The following is a 14,805-nucleotide window of genomic DNA, read 5'->3' as shown; positions in this document are numbered from 1 at the left end:
CATAGGGTAATAATGTCCCTCTCATTCCACCATCTTTCCCAACCCACACCCCATCTACTCCTTTTACTCCCTCTGCCCAATCCAAAGTTTTTGCATTCTTCCATAGCCTCTTCCATTATGGATCAGCATCTACTTATCAGAGAAAATATTTGGATTTTTATTGGGGGGAGATTGGCTTATTTTTTTTTTTTTTTTCAAAATGTTAAGATTTTATTTACAAAGCTTTTTTGTTGTACAGAAAGTAAAAATGCTGTTACAATCTCAGTGTGACTGGTAGCCACGGACAGTTGACTCACCAATCACAGCTATCCATGCTACAGCAAGAGTCTTACACAAAAAACCTAACAATGCTTACAATTTTGTTGGGGCAAAGTCCCCAAGCTTGGTGGTGGATTACCAAGAGGGACTAAAAGGAGGAAGGCGGAATGTCACAGGAACTATTCTTTGGCTCTTTGGGTGGGTGGGCGTCCTGGGGTTTGTATCACAGCTACCTTTTTTTTTTGTCTTTTTTAAACAGCTATCAAATCCATGAGCAGTCCAACCAATACTGAACAGTTCTGTTTTGCAGTGTATCTGGGGTCTTAATCATCTTCTCCTTCATCATCTGTTTCTCTCTTCCTCTTTTCACCTTTCCCGCTTTCTTCCTCCTCTTCATCCTCATCCTCATCCTCGTCTTCTTCGTCTTCATCTACTTCTCCATCATGCCCAAATTCTTCTTCCTCCCCGCTGACCTCATCTTCATCTTCTTCCCCCTCTACATCTTCGTCTTCATCTTCATCTTCTTCTTCATCAAACTCTTCCTCCTCACCATCCTCATCCTCCTCATCTTCTTCATCTTCTCCTTCTTCATCCTCCTCCTCTTCATCCACACCATCCACCTCTGCATCTGAGTCGGGGGCTTCTCCGTCTTCTCGATCATAGCCATCCAGGTAGGTCAGCTGGGGCAGGAGCCTGAACACACTCTCTCGGTAATCATTCAGATTAGTGACTTCACAGTTAAATAGATCCAGGCTCTTCAGACAATCCAACTTTTTCAAAGGTTCCAAGGTGCTGATGTCTTTCAGTTTATTTCCACTTAAATTTAGATGTGTGAGATTTGGAAGTTTTTCTGCTAACATATCCAGACCTCCATAGATTCTATTGTCACTGAGCTCAAGCTTTTTCAATTTAGGTAGCTTGGGGAGATTTGAAACTGAAATCAAGCCTACATTTATTAAACTGAGGAACTCCAAGTTCACAAATTCAGCAGTTAAGCCCTCAATTTTTCCATCATTTGATTTGCAATTGTCCAAGACAAGTTCTCGAACAGCTGCTGGGGTCCTGTTCCTCAGCTCCAGGTGGATCCTCCTCTTCATGTCCATGTTTCCCTCGTCCCCCCTCTTCAAACTTAACTTTCCGCGGCGGGGCGGAGGGGGGAGAGGCGTCCCGGCCTGCGCGGCAAGGGCCGTCGGAGGGGGTCTGCTCGCGGCAGCGGCCAGCAGCGCGGTCCCGTGCGGCGGGCGAGCGGGCGGGCGAGCGGAGCCCCCGGAGCCAAGTTACTCGCGGGAGCGGAGAGAAACCATGGAGGGAAAAGGGGGCTGGAGCGCAGCGTTGGCCTCACTACCGCCGCCCCCGGCCGCGGCCCCGCACTGCGCTTAAACCGGCGACGCGGCGCGGCGGATGCTCGGCTCCACTCGGCCCCGCGCGGCGCCGCTCGGCTCGAGATTGGCTTATTTTGCTTAGCATGATACAACTCCATCTATTTACCTGTAAATGCCATGATTTAATTATTCTTTAAGCTGAGCAATATTCCACTTTGTATACACACTACATTTTCTTTATTCATTTATCTGTTGAAGGGCACCTAGTTTGGTTCCATAGTTTAGCTATTGTGAATTAAGCTGCTATAAACATTGATGTGGCTGAGTCAATGTAGCATACTGGCTTTAAGTCCTTTAGTTATAAACCTAGGAGTAGGATGACTGGGTCAAATTGTGGTTCTCTTTCAAGTTTTCTTAGGAATCTCCATACTGCTTTCTCTAGTATTTGCTCCAATTTGCAGTCCCACTATCAATTAATGAATGTGCCTTTTGCCCCCACATCCTCACCAACCATTTATTGTTGCTAATATTTTTGATAATTGCCATTATGACTGGAGTGAAATGGAATCTCAGTGTGGTTTTGACTTGCATTTCTCTAATTGCTAGAGATGTTAAACATTTTTTTCATATCTTTTTTGATAAATTTTATTTTTTCTTCTGTGAAGTATCTATTTAGTTCCTTTGTCCTTTTATTCATTGGATTATTATTTTTTTGGTGTTCATTTTTTTCAGTTCTTTATATATCCTGGAGATTAATGCTTTATCAAAGCTGTACCACATATGCTCTTTGTTACCTTTTCCCCCTGAATATTAATAAAGCATACTTCATTTTATTATACTTCATTTTATTGTGTGTTATAGTTTGGATATGAAGTGTCACCCAAAGGTTCATTGTGGGGATTTTAGGAAATTATTGGATCCTGAGGACTCTAGCCTTATAAATGGATTAATCAATTTGATGGATTATTAATTTGAATTAACTATTGGAAGGTGGTGCAAAATATATGAGGTATGACCTAAAGAATGGAGTGGGTCTTGAGGGTACACCCTTGAGGACTGTATCCTGTCCCCCAGATATCTTTCTCCCTCTTTCTCTCTCTGCCTCCCAACTGCCACAAGCTGAGCAGCTTTCCTCTTTCTCACATTTCCACCATAATTTCTGCCTCACCTCAGGCCTAGAGCAATGGATCCAGCTAACAATGAACTAAAATATTTTATATAGCTAAAGTAAGCTTTTCTTCCTCCAAGTTGTTTATGTCAGATATTTTGGTCAACTAACATATTACCACTGAGCTGCATCCCAGTTTTTAAAATTCTTATTTTGACCAGGATCTCACTAAATTGCTGAGGCTGGCTTTAAATTTGCCATGCCTCATTCTCCTGAATCACTAGGGTTATAGGGATGTGCCATCATGCCCAGCAATATTACCTTGTTTCTTAGGCATTGTCATATTACAAATGATTCCACAATGAAGAACTTTGTGTAATATTTAATATTATGAAGCATATATTTAGAGAAAATTCTCAGAGATGACATTGCTAGTTCAAAAGCCAAACATGTTGTTCATTAAAGAGATTGCCAAATACCTTCCATTGTGGTTCTACCATTTTCCCCATTCCTATCAGAATACTCGTTTTCCCACATATTTGTTTAAAGAGTATATTGTCAACTTTTTGATGGTGTGCTATCTGATTAGGAAATATAGTATCTTTTGTGGTTTAATTCATGTTTCTTGTTCTAGATTAAGTTGATAAAGTTTTAATATGTTTAAAGGCCTTTTAAATTATTTTCCTGCTACTTGTCTGTTTATATCTTTGGTCCATGTTTGTCTAATGGATTTTTAGTTTTCAACATTTTTTTTCCTTTCTTCTTCTGTTATGGGGTATCTAACATGGATATGCTTTACCACTGAACTACTTGTATTTGTTTTATTTTGATACAGGGTTTTGCTAAATTGACAAGACTGGCCTCAAACTTTCAACCCTCCTGCCTTCACCACCTGAGTTGCTGGGATTATAGGCATGTACCATAATGCCTGGATTACACATTATTTTGGATAAATACTAAGGAGTTGTTTAGATGGATCATGTGGTGGCATCATTCCTAGTCTTTTGAGGAAGGTCCATAGTGATTTCTACAGTGGTTTCACACCTAAAGTGTGTAAGTGGTCTTTTCCTGTATATTTTTGTCAGTATTAAAATTATCATTAAAAAATAAACATGTCAAAGAATTTCTTTCTACCCTTAAACTTAAAAGTATAATTTTATGGTTATTAACATTGTAAAACCCAAGCCAGAGAGAAAACACAATTCTAGCATATTTGTCTTTTTTTTTTTTTTTTTTTAATTTTTTTTTATTGGTTGTTCAAAACATTATAAAGCTCTTCACATATCATATTTCATACATTAGATTCAAGTTGGTTATGAACTCCCAATTTTACCCCAAATACAGATTGCAGAATCACATCGGTTACACATCCACATTTTTACATAATGCCCTATTAGTAACTGTTGTATTCTGCTACCTTTCCTATCCTCTACCATCCCCCCTCCCTCCCCTCCCATCTTCTCTCTCTACCCCATCCACTGTAATTCATATCTCTCCTTGTTTATTTTCCCATTCCCCTCACAACCTCTTATATGTAATTTTGTATAACAATGAGGGTCTCCCTCCATTACCATGCAATTTCCCTTTTCTCTCCCTTTCCATCCCACCTCATGTATCTGTTTAATGTTAATCTTTTCTTCCTGCTCTTCCTCCCTGCTCTGTTCTTAGTTGCTCTCCTTATATCAAAGAAGACATTTGGTATTTGTTTTTTAGGGATTGGCTAGCTTCACTAAGCATAATCTGCTCTAGTGCCATCCATTTCCCTGCAAATTCTATGATTTTGTCATTTTTTAGTGCTGCGTAATACTCCATGGTGTATAAATGCCACATTTTTTTTATCCATTCATCTATTGAAGGGCATCTGGGTTGGTTCCACAGTCTAGCAATTGTGAATTGTGCTGCTATGAACATCGATGTAGCAGTATCCCTGTAGTACGCTCTTTTAAGGTCTTCAGGGAAAAGTCCAAGAAGGGCAATAGCTGGGTCAAATGGTGGTTCCATTCCCAGCTTTCCCAGGAGTCTCCATACTGTTTTCCAGATTGGCCGCACCAGTTTGCAGTCCCACCAGCAATGTACAAGAGTACCCTTTTCCCCACATCCTCTCCAGCACTTGTTGTTGTTTGACTTCATAATGGCTGCCAATCTTACTGGAGTGAGATGGTATCTTAGGGTGGTTTTGATTTGCATTTCTCTGACTGCTAGAGATGGTGAGCATTTTTTCATGTACTTGTTGATTGATTGTATGTCCTCCTCTGAGAAGTGTCTGTTCAGGTCTTTGGCCCATTTGTTGATTGGGTTATTTGTTTTCTTATTGTTTAATTTTTTGAGTTCTTTGTATACTCTGGATATTAGGGCTCTATCTGAAGTGTGAGGAGTAAAAATTTGTTCCCATGATGTAGGCTCCCTATTTACCTCTTTTATTGTTTCTCTTGCTGAGAGAAAACTTTTCAGTTTAAGTAAGTCCCATTTGTTGATTTTTGTTATCAACTTTTGTGCTATGGGTGTCCTATTAAGGAATTTGGAGCCCGACCCTACAATATGTAGATCGGAGCCAACTTTTTCTTCTATCAGACGCAGAGTCTCTGATTTGATATCTAGCTCCTTGATCCACTTTGAGTTAACTTTTGTGCATGGCGAGAGGAGGGGATTCAGTTTCATTTTGTTGCATATGGATTTCCAGTTTTCCCAGCACCATTTGTTGAAGATGCTATCCTCCCTCCATTGCATGCTTTTAGCTCCTTTATCAAATATAAGATAGTTGTAGCTTTGTGGATTAGTTTCTGTGTCCTCTATTCTGTACCATTGGTCCACCCTCCTGTTTTGGTACCAGTACCATGCTGTTTTTGTTACTATTGCTCTGTAATATAGTTTGAAGTCTGGTATCGCTATACCGCCTGATTCACACTTCCTGCTTAGCATTGCTTTTGCTATTCTGGGTCTTTTATTTTTCCATATGAATTTCATGATTGCTTTATCCATTTCTACAAGAAATGCCGTTGGGATTTTGATTGGCATTGCATTAAACCTATAGAGAACTTTTGGTAATATCGCCATTTTGATGATGTTAGTTCTGCCTATCCATGAACAGGGTATATTTTTCCATCTTCTAAGATCTTCTTCTACTTCTCTTTTTAGGGTTTTGTAGTTTTCATTATATAAATCTTTCACCTCTCTTGTTAGGTTGATTCCCAAGTATTTTATTTTTTTTGAGGATATTGTGAATGGAGTGTTTTTCCTCATTTCCGTTTCAGAAGTTTTGTCGCTGATATACAGAAATGCCTTTGATTTATGCGTGTTGATTTTATATCCTGCCACTTTGCTGAATTCATTTATTAGTTCTAGTAGTTTTTTTGTAGACCCTTTTGGGTCTTCTAGGTATAGAATCATGTCATCTGCAAATAGTGATAATTTAAGTTCTTCCTTTCCTATTTTTATGCCTTTAATTTCTTTCGTCTGTCTAATTGCTCTGGCCAGTGTTTCGAGAACTATATTGAATAGAAGTGGTGATAGAGGGCATCCCTGTCTTGTTCCAGATTTTAGGGGGAATGCCTTCAATTTTTCTCCATTGAGAATGATGCTAGCCTGAGGCTTAGCATAGATAGCTTTTACAATGTCGAGGTAAGTTCCTGTTATCCCTAGTTTTTCTAATGTTTTGAACATAAAGGGATGCTGTACTTTGTCGAATGCTTTTCTCTGCGTCTATTGAGATGATCATATGGTTCTTATTTTTAAGTCTATTGATGTGGTGAATAACATTTATTGATTTCCGTATATTGAACCATCCTTGCATCCCAGGGATGAATCCAACTTGATCATGGTGCACAATTTTTTTGATGTGCCTTTGTATCCGGTTCGCCAGAATTTTATTGAGGATTTTTGCATCTATGTTCATCAGAGATATTGGTCTGTAGTTTTCTTTCTTTGAGGTGTCTTTGTCTGGTTTCGGAATCAGGGTGATGTTGGCCTCATAGAATGAATTTGGCAGAGCTCCTTCTTTTTCTATTTCCTGAAATAACTTGAAAAGTATTGGTATTAATTCTTCCTTAAAGGTTTTGTAAAACTCCGCTGTATACCCATCCGGTCCTGGGCTTTTCTTGGTTGGAAGTCTTTTGATTGCTTCTTCTATTTCATCTATTGTTATTGGTCTGTTTAAGTTGTGAGTATCCTCCTGACTCAGTCTGGGCAAATCATATGACTTAAGGAATTTATCAATGTCTTCACTATCTTCTATTTTATTGGAATATAGGTTTTCAAAATAATTTCTAATTGTCTTCTGTATTTCTGTAGTGTCTGTTGTGATATTGCCTTTTTCATCCCGTATGTTAGTGATTTGAGTTCTCTCTCTTCTTCTCTTCGTTAGCATGGCTAAGGGTCTGTCGATCTTATTTATTTTTTCAAAGAACCAACTTTTAGTTTTGTTAATTTTTTCAATAGTTTCTTTTGTTTCAATTTCATTGATTTCCGCTCTGATTTTAATTATTTCTTGCCTTCTGCTACATTTGCTGTTGTTTTGCTCTTCCTTTTCTAGGGCTTTGAGATGAAGTGTGAGCTCATTTATTTGTTGGTTTTTCCTTTTTTTGAGGAATGACCTCCAAGCGATGAATTTCCCTCTTAAAACTGCTTTCATTGTGTCCCATAGATTCCGATATGTTGTGTCTGTATTTTCATTTATCTCTAAGAATTTTTTGATTTCTTCCTTTATGTCTTCTGTAACCCATTGATCATTCAGTAACATATTGTTCATTTTCCATGTGATGTAGGATTTTTCCTTCCGTCTTTTATCATTGATTTCCAGTTTCATTCCATTATGATCAGATAAAATGCATGGTATTATCTCCACCCCTGTATATTTACTGAGGGTTGCCCTATGGCATAATATATGGTCTATTTTTGAGGAGGATCCATGTGCTGCTGAGAAAAAAGTATATCCACTTGATGATGGTTGATATATTCTATATATGTCAGTTAAGTCTAGGTTGTTGATTGTGATATTGAGTTCTATAGTTTCTTTATTCAGCTTTTGTTTGGAGGATCTGTCCAATTGTGAGAGAGGTGTGTTGAAGTCACCCATAATTATTGTGTTGTGGTCTATTTGATTCTTGAACTTGAGGAGAATTTGTTTTATGAACGTCGCAGCACCATTATTTGGTGCATAAATATTGATAATTGTTATGTCTTGTTGGTAAATGGTTCCTTTTAACAGTATATAATGTCCTTCCTTATCCCTTTTGATTAATTTAGTCTTGAAGTCAATTTTATTCGATATGAGGATGGCCACCCCTGCTTGCTTACGAGGACCGTGTGCATGGTATATTTTTTCCCAACCTTTCACCTTCAGCCTGTGTATGTCTTTTCCAATCAGATGTGTCTCCTGGAGGCAGCATATTGTTGGATTTGTTTTTTTAATCCATGTTACCAGCCTATGTCGCTTTATTGGAGAGTTTAAGCCATTAATGTTTAGAGTTACTATTGATATATGGTTTGTACTTCCAGCCATGTTTGATTATTTATCTTCTTTTTTTTTTTTTTAATTTAGTTTGTTTCTCCATGGTTAGCTTTCCCCCCGCCCTCTGTCTTTATAGAGGCACTTCCCACTGATGGTTTTGGTTATTGTTTTTCATTTCTTCCTCGTGTAGTGTTTTGCTCAAGATGCTTTGCAATGCTGGTTTTCTGGCTGCAAATTCTTTTAGCTTTTGTTTATCATGAAAGATTTTTATTTCGTTATCGTACCTGAAGCTTAATTTTGCTGGATACAGAATTCTTGGTTGGCATCCATTGTCTTTCAGTGTTTGAAATACGTTGTTCCAGGATCTTCTCGCTTTCAGCGTCTGTGATGAAAAATCCGTTGTTAACCTTATTGGTTTACCCCTGAATGTAATCTGCCTCCTTTCTCTTGTAGCTTTTAGTATTTTCTCTTTGTTCTGTATATTGGATATCTTCATAACAATGTGTCTTGGCGTTGGTCTACTGTGATTTTGTGTGCTCGGTGTCCTGTATGCATCTACAATTTGTATATCCGTTTCCTTTTTTATTTCTGGAAAGTTTTCTGTAATTATTTCTTTCAGCAGGTTACTCATTCCCTTGGTTTGAATCTCTGTACCTTCTTCTATCCCGATGACTCGTAGGTTTGGTTTCTTTATGTTATCCCATATCTCTTGGATGTTTTTCTCGTGGTTTTTAACCAGCCTTTCTGAGTTGGCTAGGCTCTTTTCAAGATGATATATTTTGTCTTCATTATCTGATGTTCTGGCTTCTACTTGCTCCACTCTGTTAGTGATACTCTCAATTGAGTTTTTAATTTGGTTTATCGTTTCCTTCATTTCTAGAATTATTGTTTGGTTTTTTTTTATAATCTCAATCTCCTGATAAAGATGCTTAACTTCTTCTTTTATCTGTCTATGTAATTCATTTTCAAAGTGTTCTTTCACTGTTTGGATTTGCTGTCTCGTATCTTCTTTAAGGTTCCATTCCATCTGTCTAAGGTATTCCTTGAGTTCTTTATATGACCATTTTTCTGCTGACTCTAGGTCCTCCTGAATATTTAGGCTGTCCTTCATTGTTTGTACTCCTTTTCTTCCTTGCTTTTTTATGCTGCTCATGTTACTTCTTGTTCTGTTTGACTGCTGAGTTACTGTTTACTCTTATAGATTTATTTGATGCTTGAGAGGAAAGATATTAGAAGGGAAGGGAAGAAGTCACTAAAGAGAATGAGAGTAGGCAGGTAGAATTCAAGGAAGGGGGAATAAGAAGATTGAAAAGAAATGAAAAGACAAAAGAAACAAGAATAACAAAGATTAGATAATAAAGAAAGAAAGAAAAGACGGAAAAAAAAATTTTAACAAAAATAATAGTGATAATAAAAAATGAAAATTAAAATTAAAAAAAAATAATAATAAAATTAAAAAAATTAAAAAAAAATAGAAACATTGAAAAAAAATTAAAGAACAACAACAAATAAAAATTGAAAATGAAAGAAAAAGAAGAAAGAAAAAAAAAAGAAAAAGAAAAGAAAAAAAAATGATAATAATAATAATAATAAATGCAGTCCTAGAGTTCTATTAACTTCTCTTCCAGTAGGTGGAGCTGTGCCCACTGGGCCAAGCTTCTCCTGTCAATAGGTGGGAACCATTCACTGTGCAGCAGCTCTTTCTCCTAGACTGGGCGGGTCTCCAATCCTGAGTGTCTAGGGCCTTGTCTTGTGTTTCCTCAAGCCAGGCCGTGCTCACCTGTGGCGCTCACCACAATACTGTCTACACGCCAGGTCTGCTGCTCCTGGGAGCCCTGTTTTCATGAACACCTGGGCTCACTCTCCCTGTTTGCCTCCCTCAGACCCTAAGTTTGTAGAGCTTGGGGCTGAGATCCCCCAGCGAATTTGCTTGCCCTCCTGTAGCCACGCCCCCGGTAGCTGGTGCAAGAGACCTCAGTTGTCAGCACTGGTGGGAGCGGTAGCCGGGAGTTCCGCGCCGCGAGTCCTGCGCCACTCCTGGTTCCCTCGGTCTGGTTATTGCGTTCACAGGAGAGCTGGGAGTGGCCCTTAAGGTTTCCCCCGCTGTGTGGAGAGAGATGGCTAGGGGATTACACACCTGTCGCGCTGGTTTCACTGCAGTTATCTCCTCCGCCCATGACGCCATTTCTCTGCCATGGTGATATCCCATGCAAATGGTGACCGTTTGTTCCCTTTGCCGGATGACCAATGCAACGGGTGGGTCCTGACTGTCTCTCCCAATCCCCGTTTCAGTCCTGTGGCCACTGCCTATGAAGGCTCGGTTGGCTTTTACCTCTGTAAGTTCCTAAGGGCCGGCCAATTATTTCAGCGGGATCCTTAGTGCTGAGTCACACGAAGCAGGCGAACTGCAGCTTAATTGCCTCCGATTCGGGCTCTGTGTGTGTGTTCTGAGGGGCCCAGCCTGTACACCCCAGATCCACGTCAGCTCAGCATTGCCTAGTGATCCTGAGCAAACAGCATTTAGACAGTTTACGGCTCCCTATGCCCTCACAGTTGAAGATGTCAGAGACTTGATCTCTCTGCGCCTGCCACCATGTTACATCTCCTCAGTAATATTCATGTTGCCCTTACAGCTTCCTGGTATAAGCAAGTTCTTGGGATTATACAAACTGCTGCTTCTGTTTCCAGTCCAGATTTCTAGAAATGAAACTCTGGGCCGCGCTGACAAGCGTCCGCGCTTGTCTGCGACCGTAGCAGAGCCGCCCTGGCAAGCGTCCGCGCTTGTCTGCGCCCGTAGCAGAGCCGCCCTGGCCTCCGCAGTTCTTCAGCCCGGTGCCAGGCCCCAGGGGCCCAAGCGGCTGCCGCCGCGGCTCTCCGTCCCCCTCCTCCGGAGCACGGGTCCCCTGGCAGGGGGGTGCAGAACGACCCCAGAGCAGGCTCTGCCCGAAGGTGCAGCGGCGAACAGGCCACAGAGACGCTCGAGGCTGCAGTCCAGCCTTCGGAGGACAGGGCTCGGCACGCAGCCCAGCTGCAACCTCTAGGTGCGGCTGCCGGACAGTGTATACGGAGCCATCAAGACAGCAAGCAGAAAGCAAATGGCGGCTCCCGCGGAGTGGATTTTCGGCACAGAAACCACAGCCCCGCCAGCAATCCCAATCCACAAACTCTCCCTGTATAAAAAATATTCAAAAAAAAAAAAAAAAAAAAAAGGCGGGGCGCACTGAGCTTTCTTTGCCTCGGGTACTTACAATCCACTGCTGATTGCACATTCAGCTTCTCCGCCCGGAGCGAAGCGAAAGAGGAAGCAGATGGGAGCAAAGCGCCCGCGGCTCTGAGCAGCCAAGCGTCTCTTTTTCGATTTCGATTTCTTTGTTCTTCCTGCTCCTTGGCAAAGTGGTCCACTACAGATTAACGGTGAAAGGAGCTTTAACAGACTGTGCGAAATCTCTATTAAAGCCGCTGCTTTGAGCACCACGCTCAGCACTTCAGCAACCCCCGTACGCAGCGGCCATCTTCTCTGTCATATTTGTCTTTGTCTATTTTCTGTTACTATAAGAAAATACCCATGACTGAAAAAATTATAAAGAATAAAGGTTTATTTAACTTAAAGCTCTGAGACTGGAAATTCTAAAAGCAACGCACCAGCATCTGTATAGTATCTAATGAGATCTTCTGCTGTATAACATGGCCAAGGGCATCATGTAGCAAGACCAAGCAAGCATACTTACACTACTATCTCTTACTCTTCTCATAAAATCACTAAATGCTATCATGGGGATCCTACATTCATGGCCTCATCTAATCTTAATTACCTCCAAAAGACCCCCACCTTCAAATACCATTAACATATGAATTTAGAGATTAAATCTTCAACACATGAAATTTTTTAGGATACATTCAAACCATAATAACATTTTACATGGTGATCACATGGACTCTACTCGACTTTGGAAATAGACTGCTGTCATTCTGACTCAGCCCCATAAGAAACATGAATTTCAAATGGCAGAGTGAACTGTCAGATGTTTCTTCAGAAAATGCTAAAAAAGGGCTGAAGCTCAGTGGCAGAGAGCTTGCCTAGCACATATGAGGCACTGGGTTTGATCCTCAGCACCATATAAAAATAAACAAATGAAATGAAGGCATGCGTCCATCTACAACTACAAAAAAATTTTTAAGAATGCTGAAGAGCCAGGTGTGGTGTCCCATGCCTCTAACCACAGCAGGTTGGGAGGCTGATGCAGGATCACAAGTTCAAAGACAGCCTTAACAATTTAGGCTGTAAGAAACCTACATAGACCCTGTCTCAAAAAATAAAAAGCACTGGGAATGTGGCTCAGTGGTTAAGTGCCCTTGGGTTCAATTCCTAGTACCAAAAGAAAAAAAAAATGTTGAAGGTTCTGTGTGTCATATTAAATAACTACCAGATTGATGGCAGATGAAGAGAAGATGCCAACATCTTCTATACTTAAAACAACTTATTATAGGTCTAGGACTTTTTACAAAGATGACTTAGAAAAAGTTTTTAAAAATTAGTTCTTTTTATTTATACAGGACAGTAGAATCCATTTTTGACATAATTATACAAACATGGAATATATCCTGTTCTAATTCAAACCCCAGTACTTATCCTTACCCTTCCCTCTCCCCATACCCCACTCCCTTTCTCTATTGATCTTTCTGCCATTTACCAATAGTTACTTTTTAAAAATTAATTTCTTGTGGATATAAATAATGGTGAAATTCAATGTGATTTATTCATATATGTTCATAGGAGATTTATGTCAGATTCATTCCACTGTCTTTCCTTTTCTTATCCCCCTCCCTTCCCTCCATTCCCCTTTATCTACTCCACTGAACTTCTGATGACCCCCTCCCCATCTTTAATGTAGGTTAGCTTCCACATACCCGAAAAAACATTTGATCTTTCCATTTGGGGAACTAGTTTACTTCACTTAGCATGATAGTCTCCAAATCCACCCATTTACCAGAAAATCACTTAAAGTCATTTTTCTTTGGCTAAGTAATTCTCCATTGTGTATATATACCACATGTTATTTATCCATTTATCTGTTGAAGGACACCTAGGTTGGCTCCATATGTTACCTATTGTGAATTGTGCTGCTATAAACACTGATGTTGCTGCATTGCTGCAGTTTGCTGATTTTAAATCCTTTGGATATATACTGAGGAGTGGGAAAACTGGTTGAATGGTGACTCCATTCTTGTTTTTTTTTAAGGAATCTTCATAGTGTTTTTCAGAGTGGTTACACCAGTTTGCAGTCACACCAGCAATGTATGATTGTACCATTTTCCCCACATCCTCATAAATATTTATTTATTAATTTGGTACTGGGGATTAAACTCAGGGGCACTTAACCAGTGAGCCACATCTACAGCCCTATTTTGTATTTCATTTAGAGACAGGGTCTCACTGAGTTGCTTAGCACATTGCCATTGCTGAGGCTGGCTTTGAACTCTCGATCTTCCTGTCTCAGCCTCCCGAGCCTCTGGGAAACATTTATTTTTATTATTTTTTAAGTTGTTCTTTTTAGGTATGATTGTGGAGTGTATTTTGACATATTATACATATGTAGAATATAACTTATTCTAATTAGGATCTCATTCTTGTGATTGTAAATGATGTGGAGTTTCACTGTGTATTCATTTATGAACATAGGAAAGTTTTGTCCAATTCATTATACTGTCTTTCCTATTCCCATCTTCATTCCCTTTCCTTTATTACCCTTTTCCAATTCAATGAGTTTCTATTCTTCCCTTGTGTGTTAGCATTCATATATCACAGAGAACATTTTGCTTTTGGTTCTTTGGGATTGGCTTATTTCATTTAGTTTGATCGTCTCCACTTCCATTCATTTACTGGAAAGTGCCATAATTTCATTCTTCTTTAAGGCTGAGTAATATTCCATTGTGTATATATACCACAGTTTCTTTTTTCTTTTTAAAATATTTTTTTAGTTATACATGGACACAATATCTTTATTTTGTTTATTTATTTTTATGTGGTGCTGAAGATTGAACCCATGGCCTCACATGCGTGAGGCAAGTGCTTTGCCACTGAGCCACAACCTCAGCCCTATACCACAGTTTCTTATCCATTTATCTGTTGAAGGTCACTTATGTTGGTTCCATAGTTTAGCTATTGTGAATTGAGCTGCTATAAACATTAATTGGCTGTAATTGTGGTATGCTGACATTTAAAAAAAATATTTTTGTAGTTGTAGATGGACACAATACCTTTATTTTATTTGTTTTTTGTACGTGGTGCCAGGAATTGAACCAAATGACTCACCCATACTAGGCAAATGCTCTATCACTGAGTCCCAGCCCCAGCCCAGTATGCTGACTTTAAGTCTTTTGGGTGAGTGAGATAACTGGGTCAAATTGTGGTTCCATTCCAAGTTTTCTGAGGAATCTCTATATTGTTTTCCAGAGTGGTTGCATCAATTTTCAATCCCACCAGCAATGATTGCCACTATTAGGGTCTGTAAACAAGTCAAGATGGCACCTGGCATTTTGCCAGAGGGAGTGGTTTGTGAAGTAACGCCAGTGAGCCATTAAGTGTGGAGATTCCTTATTGGTTGACTGCTGTATCTAGTTTATGTTAATTAAGATAAGCTGTGTGTAATGTATATATACCCCTCCTGTCC

The 14,805-nt window shown here is 39.7% G+C and overlaps 1 protein-coding gene across 1 annotated transcript; it reads right to left on the bottom strand.

Moving 5' to 3' along the window:
* Positions 1–440: 440 nt before the first annotated feature.
* On the bottom strand, positions 441–1,604 carry LOC124103517 (acidic leucine-rich nuclear phosphoprotein 32 family member B). Its single transcript, XM_046460171.2, has one exon. The coding sequence runs from the start codon at positions 1,359–1,361 to the stop codon at positions 582–584; it is 780 nt and encodes a 259-aa protein (XP_046316127.1). The 5' UTR covers positions 1,362–1,604; the 3' UTR covers positions 441–581.
* Between the last annotated feature and the right edge of the window lie 13,201 nt (positions 1,605–14,805).

Source organism: Marmota monax, unplaced genomic scaffold, assembly GCF_021218885.2.
Source record: "Marmota monax isolate L192 unplaced genomic scaffold, Marmota_monax_Labrador192_F-V1.1 WCK01_AAM20220418_F8-fsc00006, whole genome shotgun sequence".
NCBI lineage: Eukaryota > Metazoa > Chordata > Mammalia > Rodentia > Sciuridae > Marmota > Marmota monax.
This window is presented reverse-complemented; position numbering and strand designations above follow the sequence as displayed.